At 39.9% G+C, this 18,588-nt stretch overlaps 1 protein-coding gene across 10 annotated transcripts in view; it reads left to right on the top strand.

The window, feature by feature from the left end:
• AKAP13 (A-kinase anchoring protein 13) overlaps window positions 1–18,588 on the top strand; it is a 317,276-nt gene that overhangs the window by 44,712 nt on the left and 253,976 nt on the right. For 8 of the 10 annotated variants that reach the window (XM_053581741.1, XM_053581740.1, XM_053581739.1 and 5 more), the window contains exon 1: window positions 9,120–9,157. The exons of the other annotated variants lie outside the window; for them this stretch is intronic. In XM_053581741.1, coding sequence (XP_053437716.1) covers window position 9,157 — 1 coding nt within the window. In that variant the 5' untranslated portion in view covers window positions 9,120–9,156. Of the gene's footprint in view, window positions 1–9,119; window positions 9,158–18,588 lie in introns of those variants that run through there. 10 annotated transcript variants of the gene reach the window in all.

Below are 18,588 nucleotides of genomic sequence, written 5' to 3'. Positions count from 1 at the left end.
TATGGGACTGACGCCCTACTCCTTTGAGCCACAGGTGCCACCCTCTTTTTTTTTGAAATAGTCTCAAGCTGTCTCCCTAGGTAGAGTGCCATGGCGTCACGGTTCACAGCTATTTTTTGTTGTTGTTGTTGTTGTTGTCATTGTTGTTTAGCAGGCCTGGGCCGGTTCAAATCTCCCAGCCTTAGTGTATGTGGCCAGTGCCCTGCCCACTGCTACAGGTGCTGCTCTGGTATCATAATCTTATGGGACTATTTTTGTACATGTGGTTTTTGTTAACTGAAGTCATTACGTGGTGCATATTTGTATTTGCATTTGTGTTAGTAGGTAACAAGCATCAACTGTTTGTGTCTGTGTTCTCTTTGTATTTAAAAAAAAAAAAAATAGTGTATGCCTGCACGTGTATAGGATATTTGTGGTCCTGGAGCCTCATTTTTCCTTCTTCATGTAGGCGTTTATGACTTCCTGTGCCTTCTTGACAGCCAGAACTTCCATTAACATGCTCACTTTATCAAATAACATAGCTTATTCTAATCTGTTGTTTATTGTGTTACTATGGTATCCTTTTTGAAAACAGAAAGGTAGTAGGTATGTTTGTACAGGAATCTAGGGTTTTCCCCCTGATTGACATCTGTGGCAAGCAATTTTTCTCTTAGTGATTCAGGCTAAGGCTTGGGGCTATGAGTACAAGGGGAGGTGAAATGTTTGGACTCTGGACAGTTAGGCAGCAGACTTCTTTATATTAACCTGCTCTGTTAATTGCTAAACTATTCTATTTAGTGATTTAGGACTTTTTACTTGAACCAGCTACTTGTTATATGAACTATATTTATTCCTGGCAGATGTTGTGTTTGGGATGAACATTAGAACTCAGGCTAGAGAGGATCACCTCACTACTAAATCAGGCTTGTTCAAACAGAAACCAGAAAACAACCACAGGTCCTCAGTTTGCAGCGATTGCCTTAGTACGTTTGGACTAGTGAATCAGGATGAAGGATGATAAAAGGTGGTTTAGGAAGTGTGGAAAAGAAATCCTCAAAGAAATACAAAGTGAAATGATTTCATCTCCTGTTCTATAGCCAGGGAAACTTTGACCTTGATGCCGAAGGAATCCACAGGGAAGCAAGCAGTTTTTTAAAGTAAAATCTTCCATTGATTATCACTTTTGCTTTTCATGTGTTTAGAAAAATTGAGAAGAAAAGCTGTTAATGGTTTAGTGAATTGCCAACAAACAAAACATAATCCTTTTAGGATGTCTAGGAAGGACCACAGAATCAGTTTTAATCTTTTTCAGAAGAAACAATCACAGAGGGTTTGTGGGAAAGGGATTATAATTTAGTTAAAATTTAGTGAGGCTAACTAACATCATGACTGTAGCAACACTTTCCTGTAAATGAACTTTTCTCTTTGTGGCCTTCTACTTTCCTTCTTGAATCTTTTATTTCCTAGAGGCTTTCTTTCAGCCCCTTTGCCCTTGGAGATTTCTACTACCATAGTATTAGCTCTTCATATGGTACCCTCATCATAGCTGTTTTGAAATCTGTTTTACAGCTGAGGAAATTAAGGTAGAGAGAAGTTGCACAGGGTCATGTATATTTTCCATTTAATGTTTTGTCTTTTAAAATATGTAATACTTTAAATGCACTTTTCCCTTCTGTTCCTTCATCTTCCATATGCTTATTCAGTCAAAAGGCCCTTATCCTGTGATCTCTGATAAGAACTGGGAAATTATCTGATCAAAGCAGTTCTTTGGAATGAACCTCCTTAAGGTTATTTATGTTTTTAAACATGCTGAGTAACTAGTGAATATTCATTTAGCATAGCTTGTGAGAATTGCTTTTGAGGCCCCTACAGTACTAAAGAAAATGGTGAACAACTTGGCACCTTACCAAGTGAGGTGAAAGGGGCTTCATCTCTAAATCTTATTAATAAATTTCCAGAGGTCACAGGTGGGGTTGTAGGCTATAAAGGCATCCCTAAAAGTTGGGATAAGACGAAACTGGTTGATACATTCTAATTTTGAGCAGAAAAGTAACTCGATATATCTGATGATTTTTGGTAATCATTGATGCAGAAATAATTTACCCAGGAAGTTTAGTTATTTGAGATATTTTGTTTCTTTCTTTTTTTTTTTTTGAGACAGAGTCTAAGTTGCCCTGGGTAGAGTGCCGTGTCGTCATAGCTCATAGCAACCTCAAACTCTTAGGCTCAAGTGATTCCCTTGCCTCAGCCTCCTAAGTATTTGGGACTACAGGTGCCCGCCACAACGCCCGGCTATTTTTTGGTTGAATTTGTCATTGTTGTTTGGCAGGCCCAGGCCAGATTTGAACCCGCCAGCTCTGGTGTAAATGGCTGGCACCCTAGCCACTGAGCTACAGGTGCTGAGCCACTCCAACTCATTTTTATGTATGTATAAAAATCTAATTATTACTGGAATAAAAAGCTATTGACGAGTTTACAGGAGGAAAAAAGAAAGCACACTGATCATATTCTTCCTTTTTGTTTTTACCATGCAACTGTAAGTTCTCATTTTGTATGTCTTCATTTAAAAAAAATACTCTACTCAATTTTGATATGAGGGCAATTAAGGACACGTTGGGGGTAGAGGAAGTGGAGAGCAGAGAGAGAAAGGAGGTAGGTAGGAGTGGGGAAAGGAAGAGCAGAGAAGGGGCGGGGGGTGGGCTGGGTGTGTGCCACACCTTTTGGGTTTGAACCTGCCAGCCTCAGTGTATATGGCTGGCAGGGTAACCACTGCTCTACTGGCACCGAGCCTAGTTGTATTTTCTTACCTGCATTCTAATAAGCAGTCATTTAATTCTATTTATTTATTTATTTTGAGATGGAGTCCCAAACTGTCATCCTGGGTAGAGTGCCGTGGCATCATAGCTCCCAGCAACCTCAAACTCTTGGGCTTAAGCGATTATCTTGCCTCAGCCTCCCAAGTAGCTGGGACTACAGGCACTGGCCACAACACTGGGCTATTTGTTTTTTTTTTTTAATTGTTGCTGTTGCAGTTGTCAATGCTATTGTTGTTGTTTTTATAAAGAGACTCATTTTTGTTGCCCTCAGTAGAGTGTTGTGGCATCACAGCTCACAGCAACTTCCAACTCCTGGGCTTAAGTGATTCTCTTGCCTCAGCCTTCCAAGTAGCTGGGACTACAGGCGCCTGCCACAATGCCTGGCTATTTTGTTTTGTTGCAGTTTGGCCAGGGCTAGGTTTGAACCTGCCACCCTTGGTATATGTGGCCAGCGCCCTATTCACCAAGCCATAGGCACCTCCCCGTCGTAGTTTTAGCTGGCCTGGCCTGGGCTGGGTTTGAACTGCCAGCCGTGGCAGTTCACTGAGCGACAGGCACTGCCCAGCACTGACTTATTCTTTATTACGGTACTTACAGACTGACTTGGGCAGAAAGATGTCAACTAACTGTGAGATTAACTAACTTCATTAATTTAGTTAAGGCAGGAACAGAGAAAGCCAAAAATTGTTTATATTTTTTCCCTTGTAATGACACAGTACCTGAATTTTCTGTCCATTTATTTATTCTTAGTCTTCAACATTTTTTTTTTTTTTTTTTTTTTTTTTGTAGAGACAGAGTCTCACTTTATGGCCCTCGGTAGAGTGCCATGGTGTCACAGCTCACAGCAACCTCCAACTCCTAGGCTTAAGCGATTCTCTTGCCTCAGCCTCCCGAGTAGCTGGGACTACAGGCACCCGCCACAAGGCCCGGCTATTTTTTGGTTGCAGTTTGGCCGGGGCCGGGTTTGAACCTGCCACCCTCGGTATATGGGGCTGGCGCCTTACCGACTGAGCCACAGGCGCCGCCCCCTCAAACATTTATTATTTCTTTGCATTGGAAATGTTCCACATCTTCATTTTGACATGGTAAATAAGTGACGTGCTATTGCTAGAGTTATGGTGGCAGCAGGAAATAAAAATAAAGGTAATGATTTAGGACTAGGGAATTTTGCCCTACTGTGAGGAAATCAAGAGGTCCTTGGAAGGATTTAATCAGAGATTTGACATATATAACCAAATTGTGGGGAGTCAAACCTTGTGTTCTCCCGAGGAGCAGGGAGAATGGCTGGGAAGCTGTGGTCCAGTGGAGAGGCTGAGGGCTGGAGCAGTAGGGATGGATAGGGAAACATTGTGGCTTTGTTGAGCTACAACACAGAATGAAGGAAATGTATGAAAGCTTGAGGTGAGACTATTAATAAGATAAAGGGCAACGAATGAAGTTAGGTGGATGGCTATCAGGTGCACTGGATTTAGTTATGAAGCCTAGGAGGGAACGTGGATATAGAGTGTTAAATTGAGAGTGATCGGCATATAAGTGATAGCTGAAACTGAGGGAAGGGGAAGGTCGAAGGTTGCCTGGTGAAATAAACATGTCCTTTTTCCTCCTAAAGCTCTTGGCTCTGATGAAGAGGATTGCCTTTAAAATCCATCACACCTCACACACCATCACACACATTTAATCCATGAGGATTAAATGATTTCTTAGTATAAAAAACCCTTTTAACAGAGCCTAGTACTGATTTTTTTTTTTTTTGTGAGACAAGAGTCTCACTATGTCACCCTCAGTAAAGTGCTGTGGCATCACAACTCACAGCAACCTCAAACTCTTGGGCTTAAGCTGTTCTCTTGCCTCAGCTTCCCAAGTAGTAAGTAGTTGGGACTACAGGTACCCGCCACACCGGCTATTTTTTGTTGTTGTTGTAGTTATCATTGTTTGGCAGGCCTGGGCTGGATTTGAAACCGCCAGCTCCCGTGTATGTGGCTGGTGCCCTAGCAACTAAGTTACAGGTGCAGAGTCAGAGCCTAGTACTAATTAAACTCAATCTTTAGTTATTAGCTATTATTATCTGTACTCTAGTATCTATCCTAAATGGGTCCACATAGTAATTTAGTATATTTGGAGTCTAATAACTCAGTTAAAACTTACTTTCAAAATCGTTGCCTTTGCTTACCAGTATTTTCAAACCCATGAGCAAAAAGTGATTTAATTTCCCCTCTCCTTTTTCCTTGCTCTGGCCTTTGGGGAAAGCTGGGGCAGCTTTGTGTGCTTTTTGGTTGTAGATAGGTGGAAAGTGGAGTCGTGGAAGTAATAGGTTTTGCGCCTTTTGCTTTCTTCCTCATTCTGCTCATCCATGTGGGTACTACTAGCTGTGTTCTTCATGGACCACACTGGGGTTTGACAATGAGCTGTGGTTCATTTGCATTCCCATTCTCTAGCTAACTGTTGTAATCATTAGAAATTTTCAGAAGGGGCCAAAAAATAGAAGTAATATATAGGAAAAGACTTTTGGTAGTGGTAGGGGGACTGGGGAGTCAGTCGAGTTCCCATTCAATTCTACTGCTGAACAAGTTACTTTTTAGGGCTTCATTTTCCTTTTCTGTAATATCGAAGCAGATTGGAACCACATTATCAACATTTCCTTTTAACTCTGATATTGTTGCTTCTGGAAACATGTCCATGCCCTTTACACTGCAGGCCCAGCTGTTCATCTGATGTGAACTGCCGCAGCCTTCCACCTGGAATCACTGTATCTACGTCTTTACTCTTTGGTCTGTGATATAACTAAGTGACCTTTCTAAAGTCAAAATGTGATGATGACTCTCATGCCTATATAAAGACTAATAGGATTGACTGGGTCTAAGTAGACCAGTGATTTTCTTTTTTTTTTCAGAAAGAAAGTCTCACTTTATCACCCTTGATAGAGTGCTGTGGTGTCACAGTGCACAGCAACCTCCAACTCCTGGGTTTAGGTGATTCTTTTGCCTCAGCCTCCCGAGCAGCTGGGATTACAGGCGCTCACCACAAGGCCCGGCAATTTTTTGTTGCAGTTTGGCTAGGGCCGGGTTCGAACCCTTGGTATATTGGACCCGTGCCCTACCCACTGAGCTACAGGTGGCGTCCTAGACCAGTGATGTTCAACTATTGGTGTGCCATGAGAGGATCTTAGGTGTGCTGCAAAAAATTTTAAAGATCATTAATTATTTTTAAAAGAAGTTCAAAGCATAGTAAGCATATATATGTGTATATATATATATATATATATTTATCAACATAATTGAAGTGTGCTGCAGAAATTTAACTATAGATTTCAGTATGCCACGAGATAAAAAGGCTGAAAAGCACCAAGGTAGACCCTAATGTCTGGCACCTGTGCCTTTTCCAGCCTCATTTCCCCTTCTTCTCTTTGGTTCTGTTTGCTTTAGCCACATTTGGCTTCATTTATCGTCCATATTCACCTACTCTGCCCTGCTATACTCTCTTCTGCCTGTACCTGGAAGATTCTTCTTTTTTGCCCATTAATTGTTTCTTAGCTCTCACTACGAACATTTACACCCTCAGGGAATCATCATAATACCATATACCTCTCACCTTTGTAATATTGTTTCACTTTTTTGCTTATTTGTATGATTATTTAATTTTGTCCCTTACTAGAAGAGCAGTCTTCTGAGGACTCAGCATTGTCTCCATAAGACCCTGTATTTCTCCTAGCCTGTAGTATGAACTCTGTAATTACTAGATCAATGAATGTATAACCTTTATGCAATGTGAGATGATGGAAGTAGCATTCTGGTACATGTACATAGTAGAAAATTATGTGGCCTGAATAGAAGTAACCATTCTTCTGAAATAGAGAGCAGGAAGTGGAGTTGGGGTATAGTATGGACTACAACATCAGGGCAGCAGGCCTTCAATGGAACTTTGAAGAATGTATTGGATCATATTCTTGTAGCTTCTGTGGAAGTTGGTTATACCCTTAGAAATGCAAACCAGGTAAGTGAGGTTCCCTTTTTGTTTTGGAGCAAAGTCAATGCCAAGTCAAACAACGTGTGGGAAGACTTGAACCATAGTTTCCATGACTTCATTGGGTTTTGGTGTGCTATGTGACAGGCCTTAATGTTTTTTATGTTTCTTTTTGAACCTTAAGGAAGGAATGGAAGAATGAGTTAAACTAAAAGAAGTGAATGTGTGTCAGAAAACAGAACCTCTGATTTGTTTTTTTAAATAATTTATTATTATTTTAAATGAGTTCTTCAATACAATGGACAGGCTTGGATTTGATTCTTAATTCTTTTTTTGTAGAAAACAGCTTTATTGAGATACAACTTACCATTCAGTTTAAATTGTACCCATTTAAATACATACCATTCAATTTAAATTGTACCCATTTAAAGTGTACAATACTCTGGCTTTTAGTATATTCACAGTTGTGTAACTTATTACTGTGATCAATTTTAGAATCTTTTTATCATCTGAAACGAAACCCTGCACCCTTAGCTGTCATCCTGACATTTAATAAACATTTTATCTCAAGTCACTCAGTTAAGCTCTCTGAAGCTTACTTTTCTTTTCTTGTTTGGTCTCTTAATAGCCAACAAGAAATTGAACCAGATTATCCTCTTCCTTGACCTTTCCTCTTATGGACAAAAGTGATGTTATTGGCCACCCCAAATCACAGGTCTCTTTCTGTAAATGCTGCTTTTTGATAGATTTGTTCTATTTTCTATCTATTTGGGTGTTTTGACAGAAGTATGTGCCTCATGTGTACCCATATTTAATTTTGTCTTGGTACGGTTGGCTTCTCGTGCATATCTTTGGTACATGCTTTTCACTTTTCAGGGTTCACATTGCCTTTTAATGTATTTGCATTCTTTTTTTTTTTGTAGAGACAGAGTCTCACTTTACCGCCCTTTGTAGAGTGCCATGATGTCACACAGCTCACAGCGACCTCCAGCTTTTGGGCTTAAGCGATTCTCTTGTCTCAGCCTCCTGAGCAGCTGAGACTACAGGCGCCCGCCACAACGCCCGGCTATTTTTTGGTTGCAGTTTGGCTGAGGCCGGGTTTGAACCCGCTACCCTCACTATGTGGGGCCGGCGCCCTACTCACTGAGCCACAGGCGCCGCCAATGTAGTTGCATTCTTCATGAACCTCATGTAGTCTGTAGATACGGTTATTTGATCACTACATTTTTCTTTTTTTCTTGGCCAGGGCTGGGGTTGAACCTGCCACCTCTGGTATATGGGGCCAGCACCCTACTCCTTGAGCCACAGGCACCGCCCTGATCACTACATTCTTCAAGTCATTGGTAAATGTGTTCATAAGAATTGGACAGAGGTAGGGGTAGGAAAGAGTTGGAGTTGCCTATTAAAAAAAAGTTCTTGTAGATAGTTATCAGTTACTCATTTTCCTTTGTAGAAAAATTGTAGGGTTGTAGATGGCAACAGTGGGATTCAGAGCATATTCTTTCCCTATCACAATGTTTTCCCAAATCCTAGAAAAGCAAAATACTTTTACCTAGAGCCAAGGCAGACAAATGCACTGAGAGAGGGGGAATTTCACTCATAGTATTCTTTTTGATTTGTTTTTTCTTTCAGAGTCTCACTATGTTGCTCAGGCTAGAGTGCTGTGGCATCACCCTAGCTCACAGCAGCCTCGAATTCTGGGCTCAAGTGATCCTCCTGCCTCCCTCCTGAGTAGTGGGAATGACAGGCATCCATGCCTGGCTAATTTTTTCTGTTTTTAATAGAGATGGGGTCTTGCTCATGCTCAGGCTAATAGTCATAATATTCTTGTACCTGAAACCACTGTGTCCTCTGAACTCTGATTTCTTCAATTTGTTCACAGCAGTATGCTGGGGTAGTTAGGCTGGGTTTTGCTCGAATTCAGGTATAATGTTTCCAGTTTTCCTTAATCTCTGTTACCATCCTGTGAATGACTATTAACAGCAACAAAAAAAGAATTCTGACATGTCTTATTTGTAGATATGTGCTGGCCTTTCAGATTATTGCTTTCCTTTTTATGGCTCACAAACCAGCCCTTAAAAATTTGTATCTGACATTGAGATAAAACTCAGTAAATACAGATTATGGAATTTGATTTCTCACTGCAAGCTACTGTAGTCCCTTTCTAATCTTCCATCTCTTTTATTCTTAAATAATCTTCTTTCAGGATTTGGTAAGTATATCTTTCTGGCCCGGGACAAATTCCTTGAAGTGAGGCACTGTGACAATGTTTGGGTATCTTGGACCCCTGATCCTTTCTTTGCTGTTATTTGTTCTGCAGGTCATTCTCATTGGTGGAAAAGGGGTGCATACAATAAAGAATTCTCTTGTGCACTTTGTTTTGTACATCACTTCTCTGAGCAGTAAGTCTTAGATCTTCCTTATTTGTGTGTCTCAAACATAATTAAAAACCCAGAAAAGCCTTTTTTGTAGTCCATGGCATTTCCCCAAGGTTTAGCTCATTTTTGGATTAAAGAATCATACCCTTTTTAGCTTTCCACTTTAAACTTTTGTTAAGTTTATCCTTCATGTAAGCAAAATTGGAGATGTTGAAATGTTTAGTCACTTGGATATATATACACTAAATATTTTAGTTAAACAGGACTTTCTGCATTGGATTGGAGATGACTGTTAATAAGGTGCTAGAGATGAAAATTAACGCTGAGCACTCCTTCTTAATCAGAATCCAAGTAGTAAGCACTGTACTACTTCAGTCTATAGGACCCTCACTGCTCTCATTTTCTATTATAGCTCCTGTCCGCAGCTTTTCAGTCTAAGATGGGCCTACTCAGCTTATGTGAAATTATTGGCTATAAGCTTTTGAGCCCATGAACCTTCCCTAAAAGTTTTATGAGGTTAAGGATTTGGGGAGGTATTCCTCAGTCCATTCAATATTTTAATAATAATAATAACTATAATATCTACTGTGTGCCAGGCACAGACTATAGCTAGGAATTCTAGTTACATTTTCTTGTTTAATCCTCCGAAGGATTAAAGAGTGCAAGAATGTCATGATTCCCCTTTTACTGACCAGGAACCTGAACCTTAGGGGAGGTTGAATGAATTGCCCCAGAATTCATAGAAGTAATTTATCCTCTATCTGCATCTTTAAATCAGTCTTTAAAAGTAATTTATCTAAATAGAGGCATATCTGGAACTTTGATCTAGTTCTCTGACACCAAAGTGCTTTTTCTCACTGTGTTTGAGGGCTTACTGTTACATGTACAGTGTCAGGTTCTTTGGGGGTAAGAAATTGTCCTCCAGAATTGAAGAGGATACATTCTTTTTAAAATTAAAAGGAATTTAAAGACGTTTAAAACTATATATCCAGAGAAGTTTCTGAAAGAGGACTCTTCCTTCCTTCCTTCCTTTTGGGAAGCAGGGGTCTGCATCTAGTGGGCAGGTGCAGAAGTGGAAGGGTGGTGACCCACCTTTCTCAGCATGGTGTGGTCTGGCTGTAGCCTTGACTCCTTGGAGTGGTCTGTATGTCACTCTGTACTTGGACACAGCTCTTTCTTCAGGCCTTGCCTATTTTATTCATTAATTTTATTCATTTGTTGCATGGTAACAAACCAAATAATTTGCCTTTTTTTCAGGTTTTTTTCATTTACTGTTCTTTTACAGAACTCTGCCATTCGGTAGAGGATAGCTTTGAGTTGTGACTATCTTATTCATGCCCTATTCAAGCTTTCTAAGCCAAAGCTCCATGAAGAGAGGTTTGAGTGTTTGCTAAATGGAAGTAGGTCTCTTCAAGGGTGAGGCATGTGCCTCACGCAGTTTAAATTGTGCATGGTTCCTTGGGGCATCATCATATTATTAATATAAGCCCTAATCTTGCTTTGTTGCTGTAGTGTCTCCTCTTAGTGACTTATGTCACACCAGTGTCTTGTTCCTCCAACTTCTCTGGCTTTTTTCTAAATATTTTTCTTGAGACTGTTGCGTGGGGCATTACTTGTCCGCATAGACTTTCTAGGAGATTTCATCTATCCTTATGGCACAAATGATAACCTATGTAGTAATGACTTCGTAATCAAGACTTTTCATGAACTTTAGACCCACATATCCATCTCTGTTGCACAAGTGAACTTCAGCCGTATCTTGTTAAGAACCCATTACAATGATGGGTACAAATGCAGGATAAGCTGTGTGTGTGTGTTGGTGGGGGGGGGGGGGCATGCACTTTCCAGGCTGAATTGGCAATAGTTGCAAATGCATGTGCACATAAAACTCCAGAGAATATGCAGAAAACTGCTGCAAGTTTCGTAGCAAAATTGTGAATGTGTGTGGGAGAGGAACAGGAGGTAAGGTCAGAAGGGTAAAAAGAATTATAAAGTACAGAATTTAAACTCCACTCCAGATGTTAACAGCCATTGAAAGTCTGTAAGCATTAAAATAGTATGTCATGTGTGCCCAAGAAAGCAGTGGTAATATGGATGGAGAGGAAAGGACAAATTTGAGAAATACTTCGAAGGTAGCATAGCTAGAACGTAGTGATCTGATACACTTGGGAATGAAGACTGAGGAGAAGTCTAACAAGATTTTTACTTTGGCTAGATAGATGAGGGTACTATTAAAAAAACTAGATGGGCCCTCGGGCATTTTGGTGGCCTGCACCACCCAGATCTTAATCAGCCCACAGCCAGGAAAGGTTCTCTGCTTCTAAACATTTGTGTGATTAGACTAGCCCACTTGAGTAACCAAGATAATCTGTCCATCTCAAGATACTTAATCTTAATTAGATCTTCAAAGACCCTTTTGCTGTTTAAGGAAGAAATATTCATAGGTTCCATGGATAAGGCGGGGAGAGAGAGAGATGAATGATTGAAGAAGGGTCAGAGAAATTTGACTTTGCTGACTTTGAAGATCGATAGAGGGACCACAACTAAGAAATGGAGGTGCCCTATAGAAGCTGCAGAAAAGGGCAGGGAAACATTTTCCATTAGAGGCTCTAGGAAGGAATGTTGTCTAACTGATACCTTGCTTTTTAGCCCAGTGAAATCCATATCGGGTATCTAACCTGTTGAACTGTAAACAAAGTTTTTTGTTGTTTTAAGCTACTAAGTTTGTGGTAGTGTGTTCAACAGCAGTAGAGAACAAATACTTTCATTGTTAGTTATCTGTCACACTGTGTTATGTCTAAGTTTTTGTCTTCATTTTTACATTGAACTTACATAAAAATGAACAGAACCTGATAAAAATGTGGGTCAATTAAAAAAAAAAAAAAAGATTTAGGGCGGCGCCTGTGGCTCAAGGAGTAGGGCGCCGGTCCCATATGCTGGAGGTGGTGGGTTCAAACTCAGCCCCGGCCAAAAACCAAAAAAAAAAAAAAAGGTTTATAATGTGGATGTAATTGGTGTTTTAGAAAGAGAATGGAATAGAGAAAACAAAATTGGACAAATAAAGGTTAAATGTTTTCTAAATTTAATGAAAGAATTAAGTAGAAATCATTACTTTCTGACATTGTTTGTAAGAAATAAAGTGAAATGGATGATGCTTTGTGCATTGAGCCTGGGAAGAATTGTGGCTCGACCGTCTTCTTCCCAAATGTCTGGTTTTAACAAGCCTGACTGATTTCAATCCCTCTGGTTTTCTTTCTGGGTCATACAAATCTACACGGTTAGGAGATCAGTAGATTAAGTTGCAGCCAAGGTTAAATTGCACAGAATGGTAGAATGTGGTATTTTTGAAACGTGCTGGGGCTGGTTTCTTTGGGAGGTCTGTAGTGAACACTGGATCTTTTCATGTGTGCTGCTTTTCCCTCTGCCGTTTTCTTTGCTTTCTTGCTACCCTCTTCTTGTTTCTGAGAAAGGGCAAAAAGGGGACTGATGCATTTGAGCTAGACCCGGGACATCAAAGGCAGTGAGTTCTATTGCTAGTGGAGTCAGCCTTGGCAGAGAGCATCATCTGGGGAGGCTTTTGTTGGGTCTTTGCTTTTTTATCCTAGGGATGTTGCTGATAGCAGTGCTGGGGGTTGTTTGTTTGGTAATCAGTTGTTGTTAATGTGCCTTGACTGACTGTGGAAGCCAGATACCGGTGATTCTCCCCTTAACCTTTTAGAAATGCATACTTGTATGTTCACACCCAGCTAGTATGTACTGATGAGGCCAATAATTGTTAAAATTTTAAAATAACTGCTGCCTTTGGTTCTCTCATGAAGATCACCTCTTGCCCTCCCACACAGCCTCTATGATCAAGCAGCCAAAGGATTAGGGTCTGTTGTGGAGGGGGAGATGCTTCTGTCTATTCTGTTTTACCTGACCTATGATTTTCCTCTTCATAAATATTCATGTCTCTTCTTTGCCTGTTCTTCTTGTTGCCTTTGCCCATCCACATGTGTGTACCAGTATGTGTCATAAATAGATGTTAGAAATCTATTTGCAGATTTGGGGAGGTGATAAAGTCTAGAATTAAAAAAGGAGGAGCTTTGGAGTCAGATTGACTCCACAAAGTTTACCACTTAGCCAGGGTGTCATTCATTACCTAAGCTCTTTGGGCCCTGTTGTCCATTTTCTTGTAGAGGAGAATACTTAACATTTCATGAGTTTTTGAAACTTAAAAGAATCTATATAATAACCTTTCACATTTTTTTATATTTGTTTGGTTTTATCATAGCCAGTTATTCTAGGTCATTTCTAACTTTGTATTTGTGTGTGTGTGTGTAATTCTTCTTAAGGAATTTCAAAGAGGGAGGTTAAAACTGGTAGGTTCCTATTCATCTCACAGAAGTCTGTGGCTCAGAGTTGTAGTGGCCAGCTCAAAATGAGACAGCAAGGAAGCAGTGTAGCTAGAATTTAACGAATTTAAGGATCCTTGATCCTTTTTATCAAGGATCTTTCTAATGGAAAGTTATGAAGGTTTAGACGTTTCATTTGCTTACCCCATTTCTTTTTCTTCTTTTACTAGTTTACATGTAGGTTAATGAGAAAACCAGAGAGACTTAACTGTATAGTTTTCTCCTAAACTTACTTATAATTATCTTTATTGATCCTTAGGCATTTATTACTTTTTAACCTTACTGTGTTCCTGTTTATGGATCTGTCTTCTGTTTCTGTAGTAGAGCAGAGATCTTTGAAGGCAAATATTTGGATTTTAGTCCTACATGAAATCTTTGGAGGATTCAGCATCTTATCCCTTTTTAGTACTGTCTAGATTTGGACATTACTCATCGTATTGGGTGCACAGTACATTTTATTGGTGACAACAATGACCTGAATAAAGCCTTTGAAACACCAGAAATAAGGTTTTTAAATTTTTGCTCATTTGTTGATTTTTGGAATTTTGGAGTTAAGAGAAACTTAAAATCCTTTAGTCTAAATGATCCATAGATCTTTTAAGTTAAAGCTCTCTAGTTTCACTTTTTTTTTTACATCACTTTTTACAGCGTGGTTTCTATTTCCCTTACCAGCCCCTTCACTTTGTTTCCAACCTTTTTAAATTTTGTCTGTGTTTACTTGGGTAAATTCTCAGAATTTACCGTTGATTGTAAATAGGTGTTTGGAATTAGCCATCACCTGCTCTGCTTTGCACACTGTACATCTATTGTAGTATTAACCACACACACATACACAGCTGTGTTAATGACACATCTGTTAATGCCGTTGACTCTCCATTTGGAGTTTAGTGTAGTACGTTTTACAAGTGCTTCTGCTGTAGTACATCTTTCCTACCTTTATTTGTTACAGTTGATTCTAAATCTATACATTACATATATTCAATACTTGGTACCTAGTTAGGTACTCAATATATGTTTGAGTGATATTGAATTTTATCTTGCCTACTGCATGAGCCTGCCCACCCCCTCCCTCTCTCTCGTACAGCATCCCCAGAGTATCTTGTGCCTTACTGAGTTGTCATTAATTGTTCCCCTAAACAGTTATGAGTTATTTATGGCTCAGTGAATATGCATAGAGTTTTATCTGTCCAGAATGACGTTTTTTTCTCTTTCATTCCTAATGAATTGTCAGGCTTTCCCTCATACCCCAAACATTTATCCCTAAGTGTGCTTCTAGAATAGCTACTTGAAAACATGGCTGCCATTGTTTCAGTGATTGATTTTTTGCATTTCTGAGTTATCACTGGTAGGCTGTTTCTGGAGGATCTTCCACTAGCAAGATACAGATTTATTGTTTGACATCTTTTTTTCCAGTCCAAGAATACTATGACTATTAAAATAACATGCATTAAATAATTCATCTGTTAATAAGTATGCACGTAAACTTTGGCCAGAACACTTTAGACTCCTGAACAGAGAGGTTTAAACATTAGCATGGAGATTATAGAGTTTGTTTCATAGACGAATAAACAGAGACCTAGAGAGATTAAGTGGTTTGTACAAGGTCTTTCCAAATTTTGTTTCAGTTTAGAGGCTCAGTTTTTTTTTAATAGCTTTTCCTTTTCCAGAGTAGTTAGTTTTTTTCATCCCTCTCTGCCTTTCATTTTGCAACTCTAGTATAAAGTCGGTATGCCCTAATCACTTTTTTGTTTGGAGTAACCAGTGTGCCTCTAATGGACATGCAGTTAGACAACAGTTCCAGAGTGTTAAACATTGGCAGTGAACAGAATTCAATTATTTTATGTCTCTGGAGAGAAACAGATGGAGCTGCTCAGGAACATTCAGTTTTATACTTTTCTATGAGTCATACATGCATGTGGCTACTGTTGGTTAAGTTGCACTGTAACTTTGATTTTTTCCTTGTTTGGAGGAGAGTTGATATTTAATGGTATTAAGCTGTTGTATTACCATAGTGTATCTCTGCATCTTTAAATCTTTAGTTTTTCTGTTCAAGCAAGTTTTTTGATTTTCAGTGTACAAGCCTTGCACATATTTTATTAAATTTATCCTTAAATATTTCTTTTCTTTTTTTTTTTTGAGACAGAGTCTCACTTTTTCCCCCATGGTAGAGTACTGTGGCGTCATATATCACAGCAACCTCAGACTCCTGGGCTCAAGCGATTCTATTGCTTCAGCCTCCAGAACAGCTGGTACTACAGGCACCTGCCACAACGCCTGGCTATTTTTAGAGGTGGGGTCTCACTTTTGCTCAGGCTGGTCTCGAACCCATGAGCTCAAGCAATCCACCCACCTCCACTTCCCAAGTGTTAGGATTACAGGTGTGAGCCACCGCACCTGGCCCCATTATTTCATGTTTTTGATGGCTATTGTAAATATTTGAATTTTCAGCTTCCAATTGTCTGTTATAGTGGATAGAAGAAATGTGTAACGTAATGGATTCTTGTATATTGACCTTGTAAGCTGCCACCTTGCTAAAATCACACATTTCTAGTAAGGTTTTTTGTAGATTCCTATTGTTCACAAAGGTTCCCTAACTTTATCTCATCTGTATTCCTTTTCTTTCTATTTCTTACCTTGTGCTGCCCAGGGCTACCAGAACTGTGTGGACAGCACTAGTAAGAACTGAGAATGTCTTGTTGTCTGTCTTAGGGGAAGCATTTAGACATTCACACTTCTTTATGATGGTAGCCATAAGTTTTCTGTAGTTTCCTTTTATCAGGGGACAGAAGTTTCCTTTCTTTACTTTTTTTTTTTTTTTGAGATATGTCAACCTCGGTAAGAGTGCCACAGCTCACAGCAACCTCTAACTCTTGGGCTTAAGCGATTCTCTTGCCTCAGCCTCCCAAGTAGCTGGGACTACCGGTGCCCACTACAATGCCTGGCTTTTTTTTTGTTGTTGTTGTTTGTCATTGTTGTCTGGCAGGCCAGGGCTAGGTTTGAACCCACCAGCTCTGGTGTATGTGCCTGGCTGGCGCCCTCGCCACTGACCTACAGGCGCTGAGCCAGAAGTTCCCTTTCTATTTCTAGCTTGCTGAGAAGTTTTTTTAAAAATCATAGATGGGTGTTGAGGTTTTGCAAATACTGCTTCTGCATCTAATGAGATATTTGTGAATTTTTTCCTTTTACCCCTTTCTTTTTGGAGACAATGTTAATTTAATCAATACAAATCATCACATTAACTATTACTGATCACAACAACCTCAAACTCTTGGGCTTATGTGATTCTCTTGCCTCAGCCTCTCAAGTAGCTGGGACCACAGGTGCCCGTCACAGTGCCTAGCTATTATTTGGTTGTAATGTCATTATTGTTTGGGAGGCCTGGGCTGGGTTCGAACCGGTCAGCTCTGGTGTATGTGCCTGGTGCCTTAGCCGCTTGAGCTATAGATGCCATCCCCCTTCTTTTTTTTTTTTTTTATTGAGATAGAGTCTCACTCTGTTGCCCTTGGTAGAGTGTTATGACATCACAGCTCACAGCAACCTCAAACTCTTGGGCTCAAGCGATTCTGTTGCCTCAGCCTCCCTAGTAGCTGGGACTACAGGTGCCAGGAACATGCCTGGCTATTTTTTTTTTGTTGTTGTTGTTTGTTTGTTTAGCAGGCCTAGGCTGGATTTGAACCCACCAGCCCAGTAGCATGTGGCCGGCACCATAACCACTGACTTATGAGCGCACCCTTACTTCCTTTAACTTATTTGATGTGGTGATTTGTATTGATTAAATTAACATTGCATTCGTAGGAGAAGCCCTATTTGATCATTGTGTATTATTGTTTTTTATATTCCTGAATATGAATTGGTAATATTCTGTTAAGGATTTTTGAGTCTGTATTTATAAAGGGCTTGACTTTTATTCTTCTTTCTGTCTTTCTTTAGTTTTAGGATCAGGATAATGTTGGCCTCCTACAGTAAGTCGAACCCGATGCCCCCTTCTTTAACAGTGTAAATTGGTGTAATTTAATTTTTTCTTAAATTTTGGTACTTGTCACTTTGATTCTTTCTGAGCCTGGAGTTGGGGGAGTTTGTATATGTGTATGTGAGAGAGAGATAGAGAATTAAGAATTCAAGTACATTAATAGGGTGATTTGGTAGATGTGTAGAAACATCTTTTAATATTTTTAATTTGACTATTTCATAACTGTTGATGTTAAGCATCTTAATATGCCTAATAGCTGTTTATATATCTTCTTTAGTGAAACGTCTATTCATTTTATTTTGCCCATTTAGCTGTCTTTTCTTTTTTTTCCGGAGACAGAGTCTTACTCTATTGCTCTGGCTAGAGTTCGGTGGTGTATTTCTAGCTCACAGCAACTTCAAACTCCTGGGTTCATGTGATCCTCCTACCTTTGCCTCCCAAGTAGCTGGGACTACAGGTACCTGTAACCATACCTGGCTAGTTCTTTCTATTTTTAGTAGAGATTGTATAGCTGAGTTTTTAGATTTCCCAACTCTGGTTTTCCTTTTTCTTTTGGATTTTGGATTGAGTGGTGTAGCAGCCTGTGGGTGGCTGAATTCTTCTTCTTCTTTTTTTCTTTTGAGACAGAGCCTCAAGCTGTCCCCTTGGGTAGAGTGCTGTGGCATCACAGCTCACAGCAACCTCCAACTCCTGGGCTCAAGCAATTCTCCTGCCTCTGCCTCCCAAGTAGCTGGGACTATAGGTGCCCACCACAGCACCTCGTTATTTTTTGGTTGCAGCCATCATTGTTGTTTGGCAGGCCTGCACTGGATTCGAACCCGCCAACTCAGATGTATGTGGCTGGTGCCTTAGCTGCTTGAGCCACAGGTGCCAAGCCGGTGGCTGAATTCTTTATTGCTCTGACCTAGTTTAGTGATCAGGGTCTGTAATGGAATGGTGTGCGTGTCTTTGATCTGTCCATCTTGGTTTGTAATTGATTTGTTTTTAAATTTCCTGTTCAGTTTGATAGCCAATTTCAGGACTGGTAATTACCTATATGAAAAGCTGGTGTATTTTCAGTATGTGCCATGAAGTGGTAGGATGGTATACTC

The sequence above is a fragment of the Nycticebus coucang genome, chromosome 2 (genome assembly GCF_027406575.1).
Source record: "Nycticebus coucang isolate mNycCou1 chromosome 2, mNycCou1.pri, whole genome shotgun sequence".
Lineage (NCBI taxonomy): Eukaryota > Metazoa > Chordata > Mammalia > Primates > Lorisidae > Nycticebus > Nycticebus coucang.
This window is presented reverse-complemented; position numbering and strand designations above follow the sequence as displayed.